The sequence below is a fragment of the Agelaius tricolor genome, unplaced genomic scaffold (assembly GCF_023055355.1).
Source record: "Agelaius tricolor isolate 1412-34295 unplaced genomic scaffold, bAgeTri1.0.p SCAF_11, whole genome shotgun sequence".
Classification (NCBI taxonomy): domain Eukaryota; kingdom Metazoa; phylum Chordata; class Aves; order Passeriformes; family Icteridae; genus Agelaius; species Agelaius tricolor.
Genome location: NW_027269271.1, coordinates 26807772 through 26832343, shown reverse-complemented (window position 1 = coordinate 26832343; position 24572 = coordinate 26807772). Strand labels below are relative to the sequence as shown.

General features: G+C 48.6%; 1 protein-coding gene across 1 annotated transcript in view; it reads left to right on the top strand.

Moving 5' to 3' along the window:
- Nucleotides 1–6869: 6869 nt before the first annotated feature.
- PLPP3 (phospholipid phosphatase 3) overlaps nucleotides 6870–24572 on the top strand; it is a 45047-nt gene continuing 27344 nt past the window's right edge. The window contains exon 1 of the mRNA XM_071436817.1: nucleotides 6870–7623. Coding sequence (XP_071292918.1) covers nucleotides 7485–7623 — 139 coding nt within the window. The 5' untranslated portion in view covers nucleotides 6870–7484. The remainder of the gene's footprint in view (nucleotides 7624–24572) is intronic.

The following is a 24572-nucleotide window of genomic DNA, read 5'->3' as shown; positions in this document are numbered from 1 at the left end:
TAATTTTTGGAGGAAAGAATTGCAGCTAGAAAGGGGGTGTGAAACAACTGCTTCATGCTGAGTCAGTAATTTGAGTGCTGTAGTTTTGTAATTCACTACTAACCCAAACTGCGGATCCTACCACTCCTGAGTTTTTGGGCCTGGCTCTTATCACAGGAGCAAACAGCCCCTGTGAAAGGATTCAGAATACAAATGGGGGGAGCAAATCCTTTTCAGAGCTATAAAACCCTTTTGTATTTTAAGGAGCCTGAGTGTTTCTGGCAAGACTTTCAAAGCAAACAGTGTCGAGGTCCTCTCGATGAATAGCAACATTAATATATTAGGTGTGTATTATGTAAATCCTTGCTTCACTGGAGCACTAGATAAGATAAATGGGAGCAAAGAGCAGGCTTTGAAGGCTTCTGGTGAGATTTTGTGAGTGTGCTGTGCCACTTGAAGGCTTGGTGCAGAACTCAGAGCCCACTGAAGTCCTGCCCTCCCCTCCTGCTCAAGCTGCTTATGGAACCATTAAATTTTGTCACCACGTGGCACAACCTTGCTCAGCCACAGCACTGCAGGGCTGTGCCTGAAAAACCTCTTTTCTCCCTGTTTTGGTGCAGAGGCAGTGAAGTTCCTGCATGGCAGAACTGGGCTGTGCATCTCCCTTACACCTCCCTGGCACTGCATGGCACGGAGGGATGAGCAGGTTACAGCAAACCCAGTCTGTGTGCTGGAGCAAATATTGGGGGAGGGTCCAGCCTGGCCCTGACAAACACAATGAAATTCTTGAGGCTGGTGGACAATGACTTATCAAGATAGGGAGGCTTGGGAGCAGATAAGCCCAGGGACTTGTGCATTGTATACAAATACCCGGCCTGGCCCTCGCTGCTCACATGAGGAGTGATGCTGGAGCTCTGCCCCAGTGAAACTCCATTTTTTGTTCTATAATCGTGCAAAACCAGATGGACAGAGGGTCCCCACATGTGGGGCCACGTGCTTCACTTTTTTCTTGTGCTGCTTCATCTCTTGATGATCCCCAATCTTGCTCCACTTTTTTCTTTTTTGCTTGTGATGTCTTTCAAAAGCCTCTCCCAGTTACACACTCAGATCCCTCCAGTACCATCCCATCAAGGCAGAGTCTTGACTCACTTTGGGAAGGCACAACCTCATGTTCAGCATCCCTTTTCCTGCTGCCCCACCACACACCTGCCCCACCAGCACCCGTGTTCATCATCAGGGCTTCACGCTTTGAAGGTGACGCCAAAAGCTGTGGGGTGGCCCATAAAAATGGCATGGTCTAGACGTGGAAAAAGATATTAATTTTTCTTTCACTTTTCACTCACATGCGGAGCATTTTCAACCAGGTCATTGAGACAGTTTGCGACCAGAAATAAATCCAAGCCGAAAAAATGTCGGCGGACCTGTTTACTTTATAAACCACAAATGTTTGTATCCTGCAACAAATACCTGGGAAGTGCCTGGACCAGACATTACAAACGTGTTAACTACCCCGAGTTAAGCAGTAATCAATTCGGGGAGAAAAACCCGAGCTGGACCTCTCCTCTGAGACTGCTCTTCATAACGGGGCTTTCATTTAGGCCCCGGCCTAGCAGCGCAATTAAACCATGGCACATTCTTGACTTTCAAACAAACTCCTGGGAGCTGGCCAGCCCCGAGCACAGACCTGGATTTCACCAGGCTGGAAACCAGGGTGATGTTCCACGTCTTTCACGAGCTGTTGTTGACGGTGGAAACGCCTGCCTGCGGTAGAAATTGGGAATTCCACACACAGCCCTTCAAGGCTGAGCTAATAAACACGTGAAGGGATTTGGAGGAAATATATGAAAATATTGGTCTGTTGAAATGCTTTTTGCAATGCCACCGGTTTTGGGAGCAAGGTGTATTATTGAGGCCTGAAATTTTTAATAAGTAGAGTGCATCAATAGTAATTTAGACTGCTGATTTTTGATTTTTTCTCATTTCTCTGTCAATACCGGGCCATGACCTGCAGAGGTGCTTTGATGGAGCTGGAGTTTGGCATTCCCAAGCGAATGCTGAGGAATGGCAGTAGATGGTGCTGTTATTCTCTTTTTTGAGGACAGGGATGGCAGACACAGCTCTGACTGTACACAAGGTGTTACCAGTCCCCGGTGTCCCCAAATTATAAATCAGGCTCCTTCAAATCATGGGATTTGGTCATTAGAAAACCTTAAATCAAATAACATCCTTTATTACAGCTTCTGTGTTTTGATCTTTCAGATAAGATTTCAAGCTCACATTTTCAAGCTGTTTGCTGCGATCATGTAATTTGAAATTTATTTCCTTTTTTTTTTCATTTCTGTAATAACGTGAATTGAAATCCTCCAATCAAGAGCCATCAAGATTTAGGGGAACTAAATTAAATTAGGGAGAAACATCAGGGTTGTGAAACTTGGCAGGAATACAGATGCTGGTTTCAAAACAGACTGGACTTTAAGTTGTTGGCAAATTGAATGTTGCTGACCCTGAGTGATTTGTGATGCCAGGAACGGGTCCCTGACCACAGAATGTCCCAGCCCTCGGGTCACTGAGGCACGTGCCTGAGGGCTGACCCTCCTGGCCTGCATCAGCCTGGATCCCCAACTTCCTGGACAGCACCAAACTGCTGCATCAGGATGACATTTATCAGCTAACTCTTTTTAATTACCTGAAGGTTTATGAGGCTTGATCCTTCCCAGCTGCACTTGGGAGGGCAGAACTGGGCCCCCTTTGGATTTCACTTGTATTTGCCTTTCTCTGCAATGACAGGTCTAACTCCAGCCTTTGTAAAAATTTAACAGGGCAATGTTGACTGTGCAGGTTGGACAACCTGGCGCCGGGGATGGTGTCCAGCATGGGGACAGGGACAGGGGACACAGCAGGTGTCCTGCCCTCAACCTCCTCCTGCCATGGGCTGGGCAGGGCAATGCCCCCACTCCCAGCCCCTCTGAGGGTGTTTTCTCCAGCAGCAGCAGCTGGTGATGCTAAAAATACCCCTGAACAGGGTAGTGTGGTTGAGCTTTGGACTTTTCAGAAGTTTACTGGTATTTTGGCCTCGTGACTCCAGGCCAGGCCACCTGATGTGCAGCACGTAACCCGTGCTCCAATTTCCCCCCTCGGTGGGGAACAATCTCAGATAACGGATAACAATCAGCTCACTTTCTTATTTTAGGATTGCTGTAGCCATGGTCATTAGCAGCTCCAAGAAATACAATAGGCAGGGCCTGGTCCTCCCACACTGCGTGTCCCCTCTCCACAGGAATTGCTGCCAAAATCCTCCCTGTGACAGAAAAGCAGAGTGGGTTCCCAAGGAAGAGCTGGCTGTTGGTCTGAGGGGAAAGGGGTGGCATGGCACTGAGCATTGCCATCAAAATGAGCATCCCAAAGGGCACACTGCAGGCACCAAACTCCTCAGCAACAGCATCTGTGTTTGCAGCACATCAGGAAGAGCAAAGAGTTGTAACCTGGAGAAGAGAAGGCTCCAGGGAGACCTTGGAACCACTTCCAGTACCTAAAGGGGATCTGAAAGAAGTGGAGAGGGACTTTGGACAAGAACATGGAGTCATAGAAGGGGGAATGGCTTTGAAGTGACAGAGTGCATGGTTACATTAGGTATGAGGAAGAAATTCTTCCCTGTGAGGGTGGGGAGGTGCTGGCACAGGTTGCCCAGAGAAGCTGTGCCTGGCCCATCCCTGAAAATGCTCAAGGCCAGGTTGGATGGGGTTTGGAGCAACCTGGGATGGTAGAAGGTGTCCCTACCCATGGGGAACAAGATGATCTTTACTGTTCCCTCCAACCCAAACCATTCCAGGATCCTGGGATACTCTACACTTGTAAGTGGAGCAGCCAGGAGCGCCAGGGCCACGTCCTGCCTGGCCAAGGAGCAGCCCCAGGAGCACAGGGACAGTGCTGGCCAAGGGCAGTGCTGCTGCCCAGCTGCCTCTGCACCCCAGAGCTAGTGCTGAATGCTGGAACATCCACATCCACTGATGGAACACATTGTAGGGACACCTTAAAGCTGTGCTGGGCCAAGGGGAGCAGGATGGGGTAAGCAGGAGCACAAGGACAGGCTACAAGTTCACTCCCTGCTCCAACAAGTAGCTCTTTTACATTAAATAATGTGTGGGATAAACTACTTCCATGAGCCTCAGAGCAGAATCTGGAGCCTTCTCCCTTCCCTACTCTCTCCCCACACCAAACCTGTGCACATGGTGGAAACACAAGCTCTCACAACCTCTCAAGAAAGAGGTTTGGGCTCCTCTTGCCCCAAACCAGACCTTACTGTCCCACTTGAGCACCCTCTTCTATGGAGAAGAAAGAAAAAAAGGAAATACAAGAACATTTTTACTGTTGTTTTTTAGTTTGGTTTGGGGTGGGTTTTTTTGGCAGATCCCCTTTTACCAGGATCATGTTGAGTGAGTAGGGTACAAACCTCCTCTCAGTTTTTAAGTTCTTGACACGTCATGAACAGATTTCCACACAGTCCTGTCCCACTGATACAAAGGTAAAAGGGGCAGCAACAAGTTCATGCCCCTTCACCCATTCCAGGAATAGCCTTAAAGAGATGATTCTCTTAAAATGACGAGACTGAATGGATAAAACTCAATTCCTCTTTTCAAAATGTTGGGTTATGAAATAAATCTGGGAAAGAACCAGTGGTACAACAATTTTTTGATCTTCCCAGAAATTATATCAGCGTATCCTTTGTTTACCAGAAGTTTGGTCCAGCTGGGGTGGAAAGGTGGTGCAAATCAGTCCTTCTTCAAAAATGCAGAGAAAAATTCACTAATTATACAAACTCAGTTAGTTCAAATTATTTATATAAAGCAAAACCTCAGTCCACAATGAGAATTTCCAGTCTGACTGAAAGGAAAAGCTGAGGTCTTGAAAAGCTGAGGTCTTGCATGGCATATTTGATAATTCCATTTATGAATAAGCGATTATTACCAATGAATCTCTTGCATATTATTGACAAAGGCACAGAAGCTGCTTTTTGGCACTGCTGACTTACCCATTGTCAAATGTGAACTGGGCAATTGTTGTGGCTGCTGCTCCCTTAAGAAATTGTCAAAGTTTCAGATTTGTGTGTCCTGGCTTGCATCAATTAACAGCACAATCTTTTTGTTATGAAAAATGCAAACATAAGTAGCCTGAGGGGTCTTGTAAATGCAAATACAAAACCATAATTTCAATTTCCCTGAAAATAGAAGAAAGCCTTTTTTAATTTTTTTTTATTTGCTGTTACAATGATAAGTCTCCATTTTTGTTTGGTTTTTTTTTTTTTCTCCTTGTTTTGAACGAAAACTGGAATTTAACCCGGGGAATCAGCAGATTTGGGGATATGGGGAGGATGGAGGCAGCTGCTGGAATCTGTGGGCTCCTCTAGGCAGGGCCAGGCTCTGAAGGGTGAGGGGAAGGTGGATGCTTGGCCCCTCAGTGGACAGGAGCTGGGCTGGGCAGCGTGCCCACGGCTGGGGGAGAATTCCCACGTGAAGATTCTTTCCACTTGCTCCAGGCATCCAAGGAGCCTAAATTAGGCGCCCACACCTCTGCCACGGTCAGGGGAAAGACAGAGAGACCTTGAGATGTGTCCTTCACAGCCAGCTTGGTAGGTGATTGGCACCATTTTGGGCCAAAAGTGGTGCTTTTGTATTCAGTGTCATGGGGTGATAATGGGCAGAAGAGTCCCCTCAACAGCAAGGTGGGAGGTGGCACCTGATTTCACATCACTGAGGCATCAGGAAGCTTAATGAAAGAATTGGGGGAACGTCCAAGGTCTGTTTTCCCCTTTCTTTTTACACCACACATATAAAAGTAAAATTTGAAAACAGCCGCTTCACTTTCTTCCTCCCTGCCAGGCTGGCCTCAGTATGCCCGTGTATGTGTCTAAACAGATTCCTGGAAAACCTGCCCTTGCCCAGGCTTGGGCTGCAGTCTGCAGCTCCAGGAGGAGCAGCAGGGAAGGGTGGCCTTGCTGGGGGCTCTCCCTGACCGAGAAACACCAGAGATGCAGCAGGATATGTGCCAGCACACGGGCGAGAGGCTGAGGTCAAATGCACGACCCAAAACGAAGAGGAGAAGTGGTTAAACACCGTCCTGAGCAGCTCCCTGGGGTAGCAGCTCTCTCCCCACCTCCTGCACCCCTGCTCAGAGCACAGCATTGCCCTCCTGCCAGCTCGGGCTCCTGGGAAACCTTTCCTTTACTTCCTTGATGATTTTTAATTAGACCGAAGGAGCGATTAACCAACACAACAATCCCTCACCCAAGTCTCTCGCTACGCCCGTTTGATGAAGGTGGTGCTGCTGCGGGAGGGCAAAGCTGCCACGGTTCGGCGGTGGCACCTGGCAGGGTGGCACGGTCAAAATTCAGCCCAGGGTCACCCCGCTGGCGTCCGCCAGGGTCTGTGGGTACCACACACATCATGTCCCCTTCCCTGCCTCAGCACACGGAACAGAGCTGGAGGGCAGGCAGAAAAAAACATCAGAAAAATGTTTATAAAGTTATTTGTTGTTAGTTTTCTGCCCCCTTGCACCGTTCCCAGCTTTCGGGAGTCCTGCAGCCTTGCATCGGCTGGTTGTTCTCCTTTCCCCCCTGCACTCCTGTAGGAACGAACGCTAGAGGCACCCTTCTTCTGGTCTGCGAGAGAAAACTTAGCTGCGAACTTCTTTCTTTTTTTTTTTTTCCTAACTTCCCTCAGGAAAAAAATGTGGACCTAATTATCTATGTAAAATGTCAGTCAGATGCAGGAAAGGGGCTGTGCTTACTTGGATATCCCATCCGAGATTTTTTTTTTTCTTCCCCCTCTTCTTTTTTTTTTTTTTTTTTTTTTTTTTTTTTTTTTTTTCTGTCCTGAGGGCTGGAAAGCGCCTCTCGAAATAAAAGTGCAGAACCGAGCCGGTGGCTCCCAGAGAGGCCGGGGCGGGCGCGGCGGGAGCCCCCAGCGCAGCGCAGCGGAGCCCAGCGCGGAGCCCACCTGCCCCCGGGGCAGCATCGCCCCGCACCTTCTCCCGGACTGAGACCTTCACACATACACAGAAACACACACATATATATATATAAAATATATATATACACTTTTTTTTTTTTTAAATCCTTCCCCCCGGCTTTTCCTCCAGGACTTTTCCACCGCCTTTGGGACAACCCGCAAACTTCTCACTCGCTGCCCCTTCGCTGCTTTCCCGGTGATTGGGGTTTGTGGTTTTTTTGGGCTTATTTTGGTTTTTGTTTTGCTACTTTGATTTTTTTTTTTTTTGTTTTCCCCTCCTCTCTCCTTGGGAAGACCCGCCTGCCTCTCTCGCCTCCCGTGCCCCACCGGAGAGGCCGGGAGCGGCTCCGGCGGCGCGGGCAGCACCTCCCCGGCGCACGGCGTGCGAGCCCGGCGGCGGCGCGGCTCGGCTCGGCTCGGCTCCGAGCGGCTCCCTGCGGCCCGGCACGGCACGGCCCGGCTCGGCTCGGCACGGCTCGTCCCGGGCGCTCGCCCCCGATAATGCAGAGCTACAAGTACGACAAGGCGATCCCGCCGGAGAGCAAGAATGGGGGCAGCCCGGCGCTCAACAACAACCCGGCCAAGAGCAGCAGCAAGAAAGCCCTGCTCATCTGCCTCGACTGCCTCTGCCTCGTCATGGGTGAGCACCGCGGGCTCCGCGCCCCCTCTCCCCGCTCCCGCACCCCCCTCCGCTCCCCGGGAGAAACTTTTGGGAAAGTTCGGCGGCGGGCGGGCAGAGCTCGGCCGTGCCCCGGCCGCGCCGCTTCCCAAACAAAAGCGCGGAGCGGGGCCGCCGGGAGAGCCGGGCCGGGCGGCGAGCGGGGGAGCCGGGGAGCGGCCGCGCCGGGCCGGGGAGCGCGGGGGGCGGCCGGGGGTCCCCGCGGGGAGAGCCGGGCACGGCAGCCCCGCACCCCGGCGCACCGATTGTGGGTGATTCGCTGCTCTTGGTGCCTGGCTGCCCCCGCGGCCCCGGAGCGGCCCGGGCGGTGCGCAGGGGGCACTGTGGGCTCGGGGATGCGCCCCGGGGCTGCCCCCGGCGCGGGCCCCGCTCCCGGCGCTGCTGCCTCGGCGGCGCCGGGGCCAGCTCCAGGTGGAGGCAGCGCTCTACGCTCAGCCCGGCTCGTGTTTTGGTTAATAATGGAAAACAGCAACTCCTGCCGCTCCGGCTGCCGTGTCGCTCTGCTGGCGGCTTCACCGGCGCTCCTCTCTTTCTCCCGTCTCGCTAAACTCATTCCGGAGCGCTCTCGCAGCCCCTGGCAGAGGTTTGGGTTTGCCTGCCTGCTGGGTTTTTTTGGAGATGCGATGGCTTTTTGGAGATGCTGTGGCATTGGAAGGGAACTGTCAACAGCGCGTCTCAAAAAAAACTTTTTGCATTCCAAAACATCAACCCTTCCATTGTGGCTGCGATGCTGAATGTTTAATTGACAGACACGGGCAGGGGAAATCAACCGGCTTCCAACAAAGAGATTAATAACACAACAGCACGTGAGTTTAATACTCCAGACACCACAGTCTTTAAAACAATTGTTTCTGCTTAGTGCCCATTTTTTAAAGACTGTCAGTTTGATTTAATTTTTATGCAGTTTATTGATCATCTGGTGTATATTAGGGGGCACTAATACATTAGGAGGGGAGGCATGGTTTTCTCTTTATATTCCCACAAGAATAGGGGCCAGTGCAGAAAGCTTCATCTTCTCAGATCTGGAAAAAATAAAAATACTTGGTATCCCATATATGAAATTAATATTAGTAGGAACATAACTAGCTGGACTTACCTCACTTACTTAAGCAGAAAGTTGAATTCCTAGTAAAACAGTTCCTAGGAGTCAGAACTTTTAAACTTTTATTTACCCAAGTTTTCTTAACTTGAGGCGTTCCTGGCATGAGTAGGTGCTATTTGAATGGGGAAAGGGTTTTGCTTCCCCTTCTCTGGGCTAAGGGTCCTAAATGAAAAAGCAGTTGGTTGACATGTGTTATTCTACTTGTGCTAGTTTGGGTAAACAGGACTTATCAAGCATCACTGGAAAGTATTGTTAGCAGGGAATAATGTGATACAGCAAAACTGTGATTGTTGCTTTGTTTCAGGTTGCTACAGGTGGAAATGGGGAAGTAAACACCAGAGCTGGCTTGTTTAGGGGTTTTTGTTGGGGTTCTTCGTTGTTGTTTTGTTGTTGGTTTTTTTTTAGGGTGAGGAGCATTCAAATGCAAGAGCATGAATGCAGCAGAAAGTTTAGATCTCACTGATCACTGGCAGGTGAAGGGCATGGGTGGGACATGGTGAGGGAGATGATTATGGGATGGAGAGCCCATGATGTGTGTTTGGGGATGGATAACCCATGTTGTTGTGTGTTTGGGGATGAGCTTTGCAAATACACCCGGACCAGGACCAGGATATCGGACCTGCCAGTGGATGACTGGGCATGAGCTGCTGTCAGAGCTGCCCCACTCATGGGAGGCTTGGCTTGCTCTTCCCTCTGCCTTTTGCTAGGGAAGACTATCAGCTTATAGTTTCCAAGTACTTGATTCCCATTTTCTTGCTAAAAAAATCCCCCAAAAACCACTTGGAAAGTGGAAAAAAGGTGCCCTAGCTGAATCCTTCCTGTAAGGAAGGATTACCTTCCATCTTCCTGTAAGAGAAAGGTGGACAGGTACAAGTTGATGGATATTTTCATATACAGTGAGGAATAATAAAAAAAAAAAGTCCTATATAAGATAATGAGGAGCAGAATTGGGTGAAATGACTTCTTCTGAGGTGGAGGGACCAGAAGAGATCTAATGCTGGTGCATGTGGGCACATGGCCAGTGGCCTCCAGTGCAGTCAAACTGAGTTACACCTCTTGAGCAGCTGCCCAAAGACATTCAGAGAAGCAGGGAAACAGAAGGCTTTTTCTCATTTGAGGACCACTTTAGGAAATATTAAAACTGGCCATTTGATTTGCAGGGGCCTGTGACGCTGCACTGGCTCCTGCTGCAGGTAATGCCATAATTCGCCCTTGGATTGGTTTTCTCTGAGGGGAAAATGAAAAGAGGGAACTATGGCTGGAATGTTTTTCAGAAGTGACACGCTCTGTGTGAGGCTGTAGATGTGTACAAACCCTTTGTTTACACACAAATTTAAACAAATTACCTAGAAGACAATTACCATAAACATCTAAGAAAGTCTGAATTAGTAAAGCTGAGCTATCAGGAGCTTCCTTCAGCTTTAATTTGGCAAGAGTAGTTAGAAAGATCCACTTTTGTCTTTCATCCTTAAGCAGTACAATGGTTATCTTGATAGCAAATGCATAAAAGGAAGATTTGTATCTTTTTTTTCTGGGGGAAGCAGCTCACGAGCCAGTGGCTGGTGGAGTGGGTTGGATGAAGATCACTGCACCAAACCCTCCATTTTTCCTGCATTTCCAACTTGAGTTGAGTTGGCAGGGAGCTGGATGTTCCTGAATGACCAGCCCACTCCTCTAATGAGTGCACTTGGCACTCATAAATCCCTGGGCTCTTGCATGAACAAGAGGTTTGATCGCCGACACTGCAAACTTCCCAGAAATTCCATGCCCGTGCTTAACTCAGTAAAAAAAGGCAGAAAAGAACTGAGTGTGCATTTATTAAAGCAGGTCATGCAAGGGGGGAAAATAACTTTCTCCATCTGCTTCCTCCCCTTGGGAGGGCTCTGTTTAGAGGATTGGAAGATGCTTCCTGAAATTGTTAGGGCCGCAGGCGAGCTTGGTGGTGTGGAAGAGTCCCCGCTGCCCTGTCCCTGTCTCCTGATCACTGCAAAACGTCTGAAAATGTGATTGAGAGGGTCTGGGCAGGTCTGAAGTTCCCCCTGCTGAGCTGATTGGTGTCTTTACTTTGTAGAGCAGTGGGGAACTCTCCAAGCAGCAATACAAGAGGCATGATGGGTGGACCTCACTCCACCTTCATCTGATCATCCTCAGCCCATCCCTCTGCCAGGAGTTTCCTGTACCTCCTACTTGGAGCTTGGAGTTGTTATTTGGGGGAATTGAGGTGACCCTGGCTGGGGCAGATCTCAGGGGGCAACTTTCCCTGGTGCCATGGGGTTTTGCTATCCTGCAACAGCCCCCAAACCTCCTCCTGATGCAGGAGATGTGGCCAGGCGGGGAAAAGCCTCTTGGCCTGGCCCTTGAGGTGGGATGTTCTGGAGCCTGGCCCCACAGGTGTAGCATCTAGGGTTAAATTTACTCCTCTCAGACCTGCTGTTTTCCCTTGGCAGGGGCTCCTGGTGTTCAGCAAGCTCGGAGCAGCCACCTGTGCTCTGCTGACGGGTGCTAAGTCAAGCGTTTAATCTCGGAAGAGGGGAAGGCTGTGTCAGCAAGGGTGATAGGGCAGATGAGGGTCTTCAGTAGCTTGTATTTGTGCAGCTTGTGCAGGTAAAACAGCTTCCAAAAAGTCCTGCTTGTGCCATAAAATAGAAGGATTTCATCTGGCATACCTGCTTCTGAGGCTTGTGGAAATTGGCTTTATGGGAGCATATGTTTCAGGCTGGTGGGATGTAAACTGCACATAATTTACTGCCCTTCTTCTTTTCTGCCTCTAATTTAATTTTCTCTCTTCTGTCAATCCCAGTTAATCTGTGCAGCACAAGTTTTACTGCCTCGGGAAGGTTTTTTGAAGCAACAGATGGATAGACCTCTTACAACCTTAATATCTCTGCAGCTTTCTCACAAATTTGGCATCTCCTGTAGCGAGCTTGATGCTAAAATGAACTTTGAAAGTAAATATTTATGTTAGCTGGACCTTGACATGTTTATGTAAGTGGGTATATAATCTTATAATTTGGGCTAACAGTTTAGATTACTCTTGACTTCCCTCTTCTGTGTAGAAAATTGTGTAGTTCTCCAGCTCTCAGAAGCAAAAAGGATTTGAGCTCTGCCAGGGGCCCTGTCGCTTCATCACAAAAATTGGTGCAAACAGGCCTGGGATTGTCATTGAAGTGTAAGGAGTGGGAGGAATTGGAGATGAGGGGTGAGGTTAGAGTTATTTGGATGGTGTAAGGCTGGATGTGTTGAGCTAAGCAACTTTACTTTGTTTGGGTTGGGGCTGTTGTTTTTATTTTTAGGACTGCCCCGCTGTGCACCACTCACTTGTCACATGGGTGACATCTTTCTGTGCACCTGAAGAAGACACCAAGCCAACCATTTCTTGTGTCCAGCAAGGCACAGCAAGACCTGGCTGTGCCAAACCAGCTGGACAGTCCCAACCCCTCGGTGATGCCTTCTCCAGGCTGTGTCTCCTCTGTGTTGAGCCCACACCACATGGGAGAAGCTGTGTGGGTGGAGAGTCGTCATCGTGTTTTGAGCATCCCTAGGTGGGGTTTGGTCGTTAATGTTTATGTGTCTCTCCACAACCTGTAGGATCTCCTGGTGGCAGCCAGCTTCTGGCCAGGGATGGCTGCTCTGGAGGTGCTCTGGCACAGGCAGGTTGGCAGAACTGGCACCTTGGCATGAGGTTGTTGTGCAGTTGGACTCTGCCAGAACTTGGGAGTAAAGGAGATTTTTTTTTTTCTTTGAGCCTGGAAAAGCTTCTTATTGAACCAGCAGTCAGCACCTAAAGTGTGATACCCATCTGTTGTGCCTCCCTTGAAAGACCAAAGGAGCCAAAGATGACTGGAAGTAAAGGCGAGAGAAATATTTTGGAGGTGTTTGAAATCCACTTTTTCTGCATTTGCTTTGTGAAAACAAACAAACAAACAAAAAAGAGAGAACCGACCTATCAAAAAGAGATTATTAGTGACAATTATACTTGAGGTGTTAATTGCAGAACAAGGAAATGCTGTACCTATGGCAGACCGAGTCCTCAGGGGTATAAATCTGTTGACTTTCCTGAGTTGGTGGAACTTGGCCAGCCTGAAGATGTGTCTCCAGGAAAAGCAGAATTACATGCAACTGCTTCATGGCCAGGAGTGCTTTGAATCCTGTGTACCTGCTGCTGAGACAGGCAGGAGATGGGAATCACAATTACAGCAGATGACATTTTTTTAATTGTCTGTTTGTAGTGAGCATGGAAAATAATATAAACATCACTCCCAGATCAAACGGATTATTTTTATACCCTTTAAATCTCCATTTAATATGCATGCTTTGGTCTGACCATGTTTGTCTGGATACAGGCTGGTGGTGTCTTCTCCAGATGCGTGTGCTCTGTGTACCACCCAAAAATGGTTTGCATACCACAGCTGGGGAACCTCTGGCAAACCAGGGCCCCTCTTCAGCATCTGAGATAGGCAGGGTGTTTATGTGGCCCCATCTCTGCCTGAAATGCCTTCAAAGAGGGGCAGGCAAAGGCCCAGCTCTGCTCTGGCGGAGCAGGCTCCATCCTCCCCGTTCCCTTCATACAATGCTCCCACTTCATCCATAGTAATCCAGAAGGGACCCTTGTGGTCTCCCGGCCTGCCTGTGCCTGGAACAAGGGCCTGCCTGTTGAAGGCAGCGTGGGGAAAGGCAGCAGCCTGCAAACCCTCCTCTCCCAGCATTCACACAGCCAGGGCTGGGAACAGCAGCTTCCCTGGCATCCCAAGGGGCTGTGTCCCCAGGGGGGAAGGAAGCAGGGAAGCCCCCAAACCCCCTCCCAGGATGTGGCTTTCTCCCCTGCCAGCTGGGGTTTTGTATGAGTGCTATCATACATATATATATATATAATTCTTTTTTTTATTTTTTACATTTCTTCCTTTTTGTTGTATCTTAGGGCCTTGTTTGGCTCTTCCGGTAGGTCAGGTTTCATCTTTTAAACAAACAAACAAAAAGGCTCAGAAATGAGAATGATAAAGCCTCAATGAAAGAGGTGAATTAAAGTAATCCAGCGCTTATCCTGTAATTATAAAAGTCTGAAGTCAGTTTTCTGAACGCTCTTCTGTGCTTCCCCCCTTGCCAGCGTGTCTGGAGGCCCAGCCTGTGGCCAGCCTTCCATCTGCCTTCCCAGATACCTCAGCTGGGTGGGTTTTGCCAAAAGCTGGGAGCAGAGGGCCCTGTCACATCTCCTCATGGATCAGTGGCCCCCTTTCCCAGAAGGGCATTTGCATCCCTTTCAAAGCCACCCCATCTCCATTTCACTCTCTCCCATGGCATCTACCTTGGAGGGGCACTACCTGCTCCACAATTTTAGAGCAGGTGGAAAGTTCCTTCGTGTGGATCGGGTGTCTGTGGCCAGGGGTGTGTTGGAGCAGCTGTTGGGAAATTGGAGAATCCCTTCTTGCCTCTTAGCTGCACGCAAGGGCTCAGTTGCAACAGTGGGATCGTGATCAGCAGAAGCTGCTCCTCCAGTTCGACCTGAGGAAGCAGAATGCCGTGAAAACCAGGGAATTTGAAGTGTCTTTGTTTGGATTTTGATGCAAACAGCTTGAAAGCAAGCCTTAAGCATAAGTTTGTTACCAAGAGAATGCATGAATGAGTGTGAAAATCAGCTTTGTCGTGGCAGGTTTGGAAGTACCAGAAATTCCTATGGAACTCCATCCTTTGGAGTCAGTCACGTAAGTGGGCTTGTTTTTCACATGTGCTGGATGTTTTGGAGACAGAGGGTTGGAAACAGACTCTGCATCAAGTCAAGTTATATGCAGAACATGTAATTTAACTCCAGAGCTTGTGATGCTCTGCAAATGCCTGTGCTCTTTGTGCTGTGTGTTCCTGTTCCAGCCCTGGAACAGGACTGCATCCATGCATCCTTGTGTTCTCTGAGCACATGGTGCCCTCCTTCAGGGCCAGGCTGGGGCTGCCAGCCAGAGCCCAGATGGAGCTGCAGCTGGTCTGACACTGGTGGTGGCACTGACTCCATGGAGACTCCTCATAATCCTCTACTGTTTTCCCATAGCTTTGCAACCCTTGCCCAGAAAGATGTGAAAGAGTGTTGGTCATAGCACTGAGGAGCTTGGGAGGATTTCTGGCCATCCACACCAGTGGGCATAGCCTGTGATGCTTGGAAAACACAGCAAATTGAAGCTGGAGCAGTTGGAATTGTTGGGTTCACCCACAGCTTGCCCTGAACACCAAAGGTGGCTGTGGGACCGAGCTGTCCTTCACCCCTTCAGGAGCTTGCAGGGGTCAGACTGCACCTCTTGGAGCCTCATCATCTTTCCTGGCTGCTGGAGCTGAGAACAGCGTGGTTCTTCCTTCCATGGCTTTAAAGAGAAGAAGTGAAAGTTACTGGTGAGATGTTTTGGGCAGCCATCCCTCCTGAAAGAAATTATACTCCTTCAGAGAGCTTCTGCCCCCCAAAAGTGTCAGTCTGGTGCTGAACAGAAGAAGAAATTAGCTGATTTCACCTGTAAATCATAAAAAATTACTGCCATTTTTGGCCGGCCAGCAGTGTCCTCTTGTCTGACCATGCAGGCACCAAACACAGATATTAATGACATTTCTGTTAATTGAGCATTATTATGAAGCTGAGACCTCATCACATCCTCCCAGTGCCCAGCCACTGAATTTGAAAGCCAGTGTGCCAAATGGGGTCTGGGCTTCCTGTCTCCTTGACACTCAGCTGGTTATTTATGACTTTTTTTGGGAGGTGGTGTAATGGGCTTTCCTTTAAGCCTGGAGGGAGCATCCAGCCCAGCCCTGGTTATCATTCCCAGCCAGCTGACAGCGAGGTCTTTGCTCTGGTCTTTGTAGCAGCACAGCAGCCGTGGCAACCAGTCCCACATCCCAAGAATTTTGAGGGCTTCCAAGGCTTTCCTGCAAGGCCCACCACCCTTTAAAGTGCTATTTTCCAAAGGGAAAGTCGCACACAGCATGGTGAAATGCTGATAAGCAGGTCTGGTCAGTAACCACTGGGTGCATTTGTGTTCTGAGTGATGCTCAGGGAGTAATTTTGGGTGGCTGGCGAGCTGATGGCAGGCAGCAGAACTCCTTTGAAGTCGATAGCTGTGAATCAGTTTGGTGTTAGCAGGTTTCTGGAGCAGCTCTTTGATCACTGATCAGATGGCCCTTGCTTTTTGGGGAGCTGCTTCTCCCTGAATTCAAGTGCTGGGCCTTAGGATCCCTGTGCCAGGCTGTGCTGCCCTTGGTCCTGCCTGGGCACGTCACGGGAGGTTTGTGCCTCTGGGAGTTTCTAATCTGGGGAGCCAGGGAGCAGAAGGAGCAGCATCACCCCGGTGCGTGGGCAGGCGCTGGAGCCCGGCGAGGGCACACTTTGAAGGCAGTGTTTCCAGTACAGAGGTGCCCAGTGGGGCTTCCAGAGCTGCTCAGGCACCTCTGATTCCTTCCTGAACTCCCTGTTGGAGCTGCAAACTTCAGTACTTCAGTGCTTCTGCCAGGCCTCCCAAAGCATCTTGAAATCAGATCCTGGGCGACTGTGGAGGAGTCTGTGACTGCCAGGGCTAGGGCTGAAGTGTGTCCCTAGGGCATGTGTGTACCTGTCCCGGGGCTTCCCACCTAATTCCTGTGAAAACTTACCCAGGTGCCTCTGCTCTGGTGCTTCCATGCTCTGCAGAAAAGGGAAACAACCTTGGATTCCCCCACTGCAGCGGGAGCTGGCTTGTCCTTTTCCAGAATAAGAGCTGGAGTTTTTTCAGGTAAAGGATGTGGAGGAAAAGCTGCACTAAGGCATCTGCCAGTTGATAATACATTACAAAAATGGATGATTCTCAAAGGGAAGGACTTGGAGGGGCTTGTATCCTACTCATACTTGCCAGGCTGAGAGAAAGTTCCTTTGCTGCCTGACCACAAGAGGCTGTGCTTTTCGTAGAGAACTCGGGGACTTTTTTGCTTTTTTTTTTTCTTATTAAAAGAATAATACAATTTTACTTTCATAAAAATTTGCAGCATCAGTTGCTATCCTCTCAGATAATCCCGTTTTTTTCCCACATAATCTGGGCCAGATATTTTTTCATCCAGCCCTCCTGGTTTCTTGACCATCCCTGCAGCTTTAGCATGCAGCTGTCATTCTGCTGCAGCTCCCACAAAGCGGCTGAAAACCAAGGTAACAGCAACATTTTGAGTGAAGGGGATGAAATGTGGGATAGGTTCAGCGTATTTCTTTGTCATTGTTGGAGTCCTATTCAGTCTGGAACTGAATAGGAGGCTGATTAGCATGTGGAAGCATTTCTAAAGCATTGGGCTGTGAGGGTTGGGTGGTTTGGTTTTTTTTTTTTCCTTAAAGGAGAAGTTTTGTGGCATTTGTTTTTCTGACTGAGCTGGTACGAATCTTTGTCAAATGCAAAACCCGTGGAAAAGCCAGATAGCATTTTGGAGAAAGCCTGTTTTGATAAATCACCATGGGCACAAAGAAGTTTTCCAGTGTGTAAAACTCTCAGAGCCACTGCAGAATCTAGGCATGCAGCATGTTTGAAATTGCCAGACAAGTGGGATAGTGTTTGGGATACACCAGGATTGTGGATATAACAACAGGTACTTTGCTTTTGCTCTTGCTGAAGTTTTCTGCCACAAGTGGGTATTGGGTCCACGGCCTGAAAATCCACCTGCTTAAATCTCAGGGTTTTGCTTTCACAGGGAAAGATGTAACACTGAGGTAAATTAAAGCTGCCTGCAAGTGAAAAACATCTTCTTTCCCCATGCTTTAACTCCCGGGCTGGTTTTGGAGGAGAGGGTTTTCCCTTTAGTGTCAGGGTGAGGTGTCAGGCTGATTCTCTCATTAACACTCCCTTGCTGCAAGATCTGCTGTGTTTTCTCTGAGGGGTGAAATTGCCACCTTGGTGCTGTTTGTGCGTCTCAGCTGGGTCAGTGCAGGAGCAGAGATCCTGCCCTGAGAGCACCATATCCCTGCCTTTGGTGGGAACATAGGATTTTGAGGGTTTGCCAGTCTCAAGGGACACAGGAGACCCCCATTGCCTGTCTGTATGGATGTAGCAGTGTTGTGCCCTGAGCTTGAGGCGCAAGAAAATGCGTTTTATTTCTGTGTATGGTGAGTATTTTATTTCTTTGTACAGTGAGGGATGGACATGAGGATTCAGTGAAGGCCTCAGTGAGTGATGGCCTTGGGGTTGTATGGAAGGCTCACAGCAATGCTTGGAGTCAGACCCTCTTGATGATGTGTGCATGGCCTGGATCTTGTGCCTGGGTTTCTTTGATGGTTTCCTTTCAATTATGCCAGTTTAAGAAAGGCAAAATGGTCAGCTCACTGGTGTGCCTCAGTGTCACACAGTGGAATGATTTGGGTGGGAAGGGACCTTAAAACTCATCTTGTTCCAACCCCCTGCCATGGGCAGGGGCACCTTCTACTATCCCAGGTTGCTCCAAGCCCTTTCCAACCTGGCCTTGAACACTTTCAGGGATAGGGCAGCCACATCTCCCCTGGGCACCCTGTGCCAGGGCCTCACCACCCTCTGAGTAACGCCAGCTATTGAAGGCTGATTAAAGCTATTGTTTAATTAAGGAGAACTCAGCTCCTCTGTTCACAATCCATGATTAAAGGATCTTTTGAAGTAATTCTGCAGCACTTTCTCGTGTCCTGCCTTTCTCTCCTTCACCGTGGAGGGAGTTCCTGGTGCTGAGGGTGCCGGGCTGGGCGGGCTGTGCGCTGTTACCGCAAACCTGCTGGCAGAGCTGCCTGCTGCCAAAGGCATCGCAGCGTTCAAAAACCCTGCAGAGGGGTGGAAGGGAGTTCAATCTCAGGATACGCTGATTTGGAAAGGGAATCCAAACAAAGAGGCTTTTCAGCAGAGGCTGAGGCTTGGCTTCTCTCAAGGGCAGTTTGGGCTTGGGGAAGCATCCGGGAGGCGGCGAGCGGAGCAGGAGTACATGAGCTGGATGCCGCGTGGTGTAAGGTTTCCCAGCACAGTCTGGTTTTGTGTTACAGGCTGGGGAACTGGCTCTAAGCTCTCCTCTCCTTTCTTTTCGGTTTTTTTTTTTTTCACCCCCCCTTTCTTTTATTTCTGTTGGAAACAAAGGAGAGGTTTAGGTTCTTTTGTTGTTGTTGTTGTTTTTTAATAAAGGTTCCCATCCCCTGCAGGTTTGGCGGTGCCTCTCGCTGTTGATGCTGGAGGGGGACCCGTTGGTGACTGTGACCTGGAGAAACCCTTTGCAGGGTCCCACGCAGGCCTCACAGGGATGTTTTATTTTGCTCAGCAAGCTCAGTCCTCTCAGGGGCTCGCTGAGGGCACTCTGGCAGGAGCCGGCGTTCCTGAGGGGACAGGCACCTCGTAAAGAAGTTCTGGCTCAGATAAGAAGTGAAATGAGGTGGATGCTGGGGCACCTTCTTTGCAGCAGGAGGGATGCAAAGTAGAAGGGGTGTCTGCCAGGCCCCCCGTTCCCATGGCAGCCCTGTCCCTCACTGTGACACCTCTGGTGCCACCACGTCCCCGTGAGGTGCCAGGAAGAGCCGAGCAGGGAGGAGGTGCTACCAACCATCCCAACCAACCAGTTGGGGTTTTTTATAGGCACCAGATGGTTTTAATAGAGGAAAGCTGAACTTCTTATGACCCTTCCCCACAGACGTTGTTTGTTGTTTTGTAATTGTGGCCAGGACAAAACCCTGTTCCAGAACCTGCAGTGAATCGAGAGCTTGGTGCCTTCTTCTCCATCCCACCATAAACCCTCCACTGTCCCCATGCTCCTCTACCTGCCCTGACTCCAAATGATCCAGGAGAAGCTGCTGGGCATGGAAAACTTGAGGCTTTCCACTGATCCCTGGCTAAAGAGATTATCAAGAGAAGAAACCGAAACATCTAAAAGCAAAGCACAAGGAAGCAATAAAATGTCAGGCCATGTTTTCCCTGCTGGTTGATTAAAAATTCTCCTGATAAGCAGGAAAGCTTTCATGGCTGGACAAGACCTGTATTGTGTCAAATGCAGTGAAAGGTTTATTGGAGAAGGATAAAGCGGTGCGAGCGTTGGGTTGTACTTGCAGCCCTCCTGGAATTGTTATCCCCCAGGGCTGAGGAGCAGTGTTTTTTGCAAAAGAGAAAGTCAAGCAGAAGGAGATGAGGTCTCGGTCTCCATTCTCCCCATGGGAAAACCATCAGCAGTGGCAAACCAGTGAGCTTGAGGACCTGTGCCCAGCCAGTGCCAAGATGCTCCACTGGGCCCATGGTTTCCCTCTAGCCTGAGAAATCTTGGGATCAAACACAAGACAGGAATGACAAAACAGGAAAACAAAAGGCTCACTTCCATGCTGTTGTGTTTGACTTCCCAAGGTTTTAATTGCCAAGGGCTGCATGGGGAGCCAGCTGGCTGCAAAGGGATGCAGATCTCCAGTAAGAGAGGCAAAGGGATGCAGATTTCAAGTAAGAGAAGAAAGACCCTTTTTTGTTGTGGTTTTTTTTTTAATCTTTTGTCAGAGAAACTAACAACTGTTATGTTTTCCTACAGGAGATGCAGTTTTGTGTACATTTCCCCTTCAAAAAGTAAATTAACACTTTTAGATACCTGCTTCCTCAGCTCCCCCAGCTGCTCTTGAAGCTTCTGCTGTTATTGTTTTGCCACCTGTAGGAGTAAGAGGGTGCAAGCAGCAGGAAAGCCAAGTACAGAGTGCAAAGGGTGCCTCAATTTTACAATTTTTCTCCTTGGAGCAGAGAACCTCTGCTTTTTACAAAAGGAAAACACAGTAGGTGGTTTAACTTGCAAGCCCTTGGCCCATGCTCCAAGAGATGTGCATTTCCCTGCAGATGTGGTGTCAGCAGGATCAGGCCCACCAGTGTGTGGCCCTGGGAACAGGCTGGACAACCCCAATTTTACTGCCAAAACCTTGTTTTTATATGATAACTTGGAAAGAGGGGAAAAAGGCCGGCTTAAAGTAATAATAACAATAATATTAATAATAAAAAAGCATGGGCTATTTGGCACGGCGGGTGTATAAATCTCAACATTAGCTACCTGTGAATCATCTAGCAGCACGTTAATTGGTGCCCCTCAGTAGATGAGGATTTGGCACCGGGTCTGCATGTAATTACAAGCCACACACAGAAGGACACAGGCAGCTAATGAACTCCTGCCAAACTCCAGCTCCGCTCCTGCGGCTTTTGAAGCCCGCTGGTCTTTCAGAGTTTTGTATGGTAAGCACTGAAAGGCATCAAATCACTCCTTTGACAGTGTTTAGAAAGGGCTGGTTTGTTGAATAACCCAGTCCCTCCAAAGTCCCAAATCTGAGAACTGGAGCATCTATAGGCTCCTTTCTCAGCAGAGCAGTAAATAGGCTGGAAATAGAGGACACCCCTGAGGAGCTCCTGCCTTGCTGACAGGAGCCAGAGGGCTCTGGTTGCCACGATGGGCTGCAAGAAAAGAAACTATTTCCACTTTAAAAATACTTCAAAACAATCCCACCAATGGGATGCTTTTTGTTCCCAAGCCTCATTGTTTTGAACTGAGGCTGTGCACAGCATCTCTCATGGGTTTGCAGTTGCTCTGGTGTTCTGAGTGAGGTGGTAAAAAGGGTTTTTGGAGGGTTTCTGCCCTGTTGGGAGGGCAGGTTTTCATGGGGCTGGGTTTGGAAGGTCGTGGTGCTTTTTCATGGATGTTTTGTTGCTGGGATGGGATTTGAGCCTGAGCCCTTCTCCTCCTCTTTTCATGTCTGAGGTGACAAAGGGAGTAGTTGTTGAGATAAAAACAATTTCCATGAAAACCTGAGATTTTCAGGCAAACATACCAGGCGGGTTTCATGGCAGTACCATGGTGAAGAGGAATAATGCAGCTTGGCACGAAGCCCTTCCAAATAAAAAAAAAAGGGGGGAGGAGAGGAAACAGAAGACCCTTTGTCAAAATTAACTGCAATAAAGAAAAAGGGACTCCTATTCCCTTGGGCTTCTTTAACCTTCTTTACTTAATTTATTCACACGTTCCTTGACAGCAGGGCACAGCATTGTTGCAGGAGGCTGGAAATGGAAACTGGGAGTTGTCCATTTTTGGTTTTAAAAGGCATGGTACATGTTGTGTCCCTCCAGTCAGTGTGAATAGAGCCTTGGCCCTTGCCTGTGCCATTCAGGCCCAGTTCATCCTGTCCCTTAAAGAAACAGGGTTATGGGATGTCACCTGGCTGCAAAATGCAGCTGTTGCGGGCAGGTGCATGGGAAAGGGGCTGGGGTGACAAGGTGGCTGTGCCCACCCTGCCTGGCCCTGTGCTTGCAGAACACGGGGGTGAAGTTTTCAGTGCTACACTGGATTTGCAGAATTTTCAGTCCCTTAGAGGGACGGAAGCACCCAGGAGTCCGAGATGGTGTGCAGCATGGAACCATGCTGTCCCAAAAATTCTGTTTGGCTTTCAGGGGCACAAATAATTCACAGGGGCAGATGGGCAGGGTAGGTAAGTCCTTGTGTGCAGCACGGGGTGGACACCTCTGTCACTGCAGGTGATGATGTCTTGCCTCCAAAATACTCCGCTCCCAGCTGCTTTCCATCAAAACTTCTGTGGGCAGGGAGGTGTCAGCATGGCCAAGGCAGCAGTTGTCATTCCTCCTCCTTCCCCTGCAAAGTCTCCTTTCCCTGTAATACAAAGCTATTTTAATTAGGAGCATGGTTTTTATTTATTTTTTTAACATTACCAGCACAGCCTCAGATATATCATGTATTGCTACACATTAGGATGCCACTCCGTGCAGTCAAAATACAGAGGAACAAGAAGAATGGTAATATTACACTTTTTTAACCCATTGATAAATAGGCAAAGCCTTTCAGAGCTCTGCTCTGGGGACCACCAAGATCAACCCCCATCACTTTAAGGGCCTTTGGATCACTTCCACCCACGTCTCTCTGCCTTTCAGCACTCTGGGCCGTGCTTTATGTCCTGGAAACTCTACCAAATCGCGACTACCGAGGGGGAAAAGCTTCATTTCCAGTTAATCAAGGGAGTTGTGTAATACCATTTTCTCCTGGGGAACTTCCAGAAAAAAGAAAGGAGGAGAGGAAGGGGGGGGGGAGAAAGGGGAGCATTACATAAAGCAAGTATATTAAGAGGAAATAAATTATGAATTAAAAGTGATTAGTGAACTTTTAAGGAAGAGGTCAGAAGTGCTTTTTGGAATACAAACTTTTTAAGCTTCCAGTGCTTGTATTGGGTTACAGAGTTATAACCCGGCCTTATTTGTGCAGGTGGCTGCTGCTTCAAATCCGAAGAAGGATTTTGCATTTACAATAGGTACATTGACAGAACTGGGTCAAAAAGCTACTGGTGGCAGGCTCAGGGCTGTGGCCAGGGGCTCTGCTGCCTCCTGCACCGGGGCAGTTGCTCCCAAAAACATGCTTAATTACAGTGGCACTGCCTGGCCTTGGTGCTCAGGAAGATGTTTAGGAAGTTCAGCGATGAAGTTTGATGAATTTTTATTTAAGAGACCTAATGTTGACTAAGTTAACTGGCTTTATTTTTGCTTCATATGCTTTGTGTCTTTACTGAGTTAAAAATAATACACTTTTGTTGGCTGCATTACATTGGCTTCAGTTTAATATTTCTACCTGTTCTTGTTATGGTTTAGGGTGTCTGTGTAAAGAGAAGGAGCCAGGGCTTCTGTTCTGGGGTGTCTGGGGGCAAGAAGCTGAGATAAGGAATTTTTGCTTGCTATTTTATGGATTAAAACAGCACCTACATCTCACAAAATTTTCCTTTTGAGAAGAGGGCGATGAATTGGTTGGATGGGGCCCTGAGCAACCTGATCTAGTGGGTGACATCCCTGTGCATGAGCTGCAACTAGGTGTTCTAAGGTTCCTTCAAACCCAATCTTTTCTATCATTCTGTGATTCTATATGAGCAGAGCAGAGTTGTGATTACGTAGGGAAATATTAGTGTTCACCCAGCCAGTGGGATGACAGGGACAAAGGGGAGCAACTCTTTTGCTCAGCCACTGGTTTGGCAGAAATTCCTTAGATTCCCCCCAAAAGAAGGGGGGTGTTGAGTGTTGCTGGGGCTGGGCAGTGGCCTGATCCATTCCTCGAAGGCAGAGCCCAGAGGAGTGGTGGTGAGAGGCTCGTTCCAAACCCTGCTGACCAGCAGAGCAAGCGCTGCTCGCTCCATTTCTAATTGGAAACATCACAGTCACCACAGTGTGTTTTTCACACGAGCTGTTGGCCTTCACCATTGCAGAGTTCACAGGCACATCTTTATTTTTTTAAATTTCTCTCCCTCTCTTCAAGCTGGGTCATCCTAGGTTGGGCTTGTCATATTTGTGAGACTTCCAAAGCACATGGATGTGCAGAGGTGCCTCAAAAGGTGTTGTTGACACTTGGGGGTTTTCATGGGTGTTGCATTTTATCCCTTGCTGTAGACAATGGGAAATGATGGCTTTGTTTCCATCAAGTTTGGCTGGAGCTGGCTCCAGCCAAGACATTCCTCTTGGTAATGTCTTTTGTGTTCACCCAATTCAAATTTGCTCTTTCCATCATGTTCGTCTGGAGCTGGCTCTGGATTACTGTTGGTAATGTCTTTTATATTCACCCAATCCAAATTTGCTGGTTGGCCAATCTGGTTTAAATCTGTTTTACCCCACAAATGCAGAATTTTTAAAGGACCTACATATTGTGGCTTGGATAGGACCTTTTGTTCTTATTAATGAGTTCTGAGGTTATTGAAAATAAATGTGCACTTTAATATAAAGGCTTTTTAATCCATCAGCTCACGCCAAACTCCCATGAAGAACAACTTAACACTCTTTGTAGAATTCCCTTGTTTTTCTTCCTCTGTATGTGGTCCTTATCTTTGAAAATA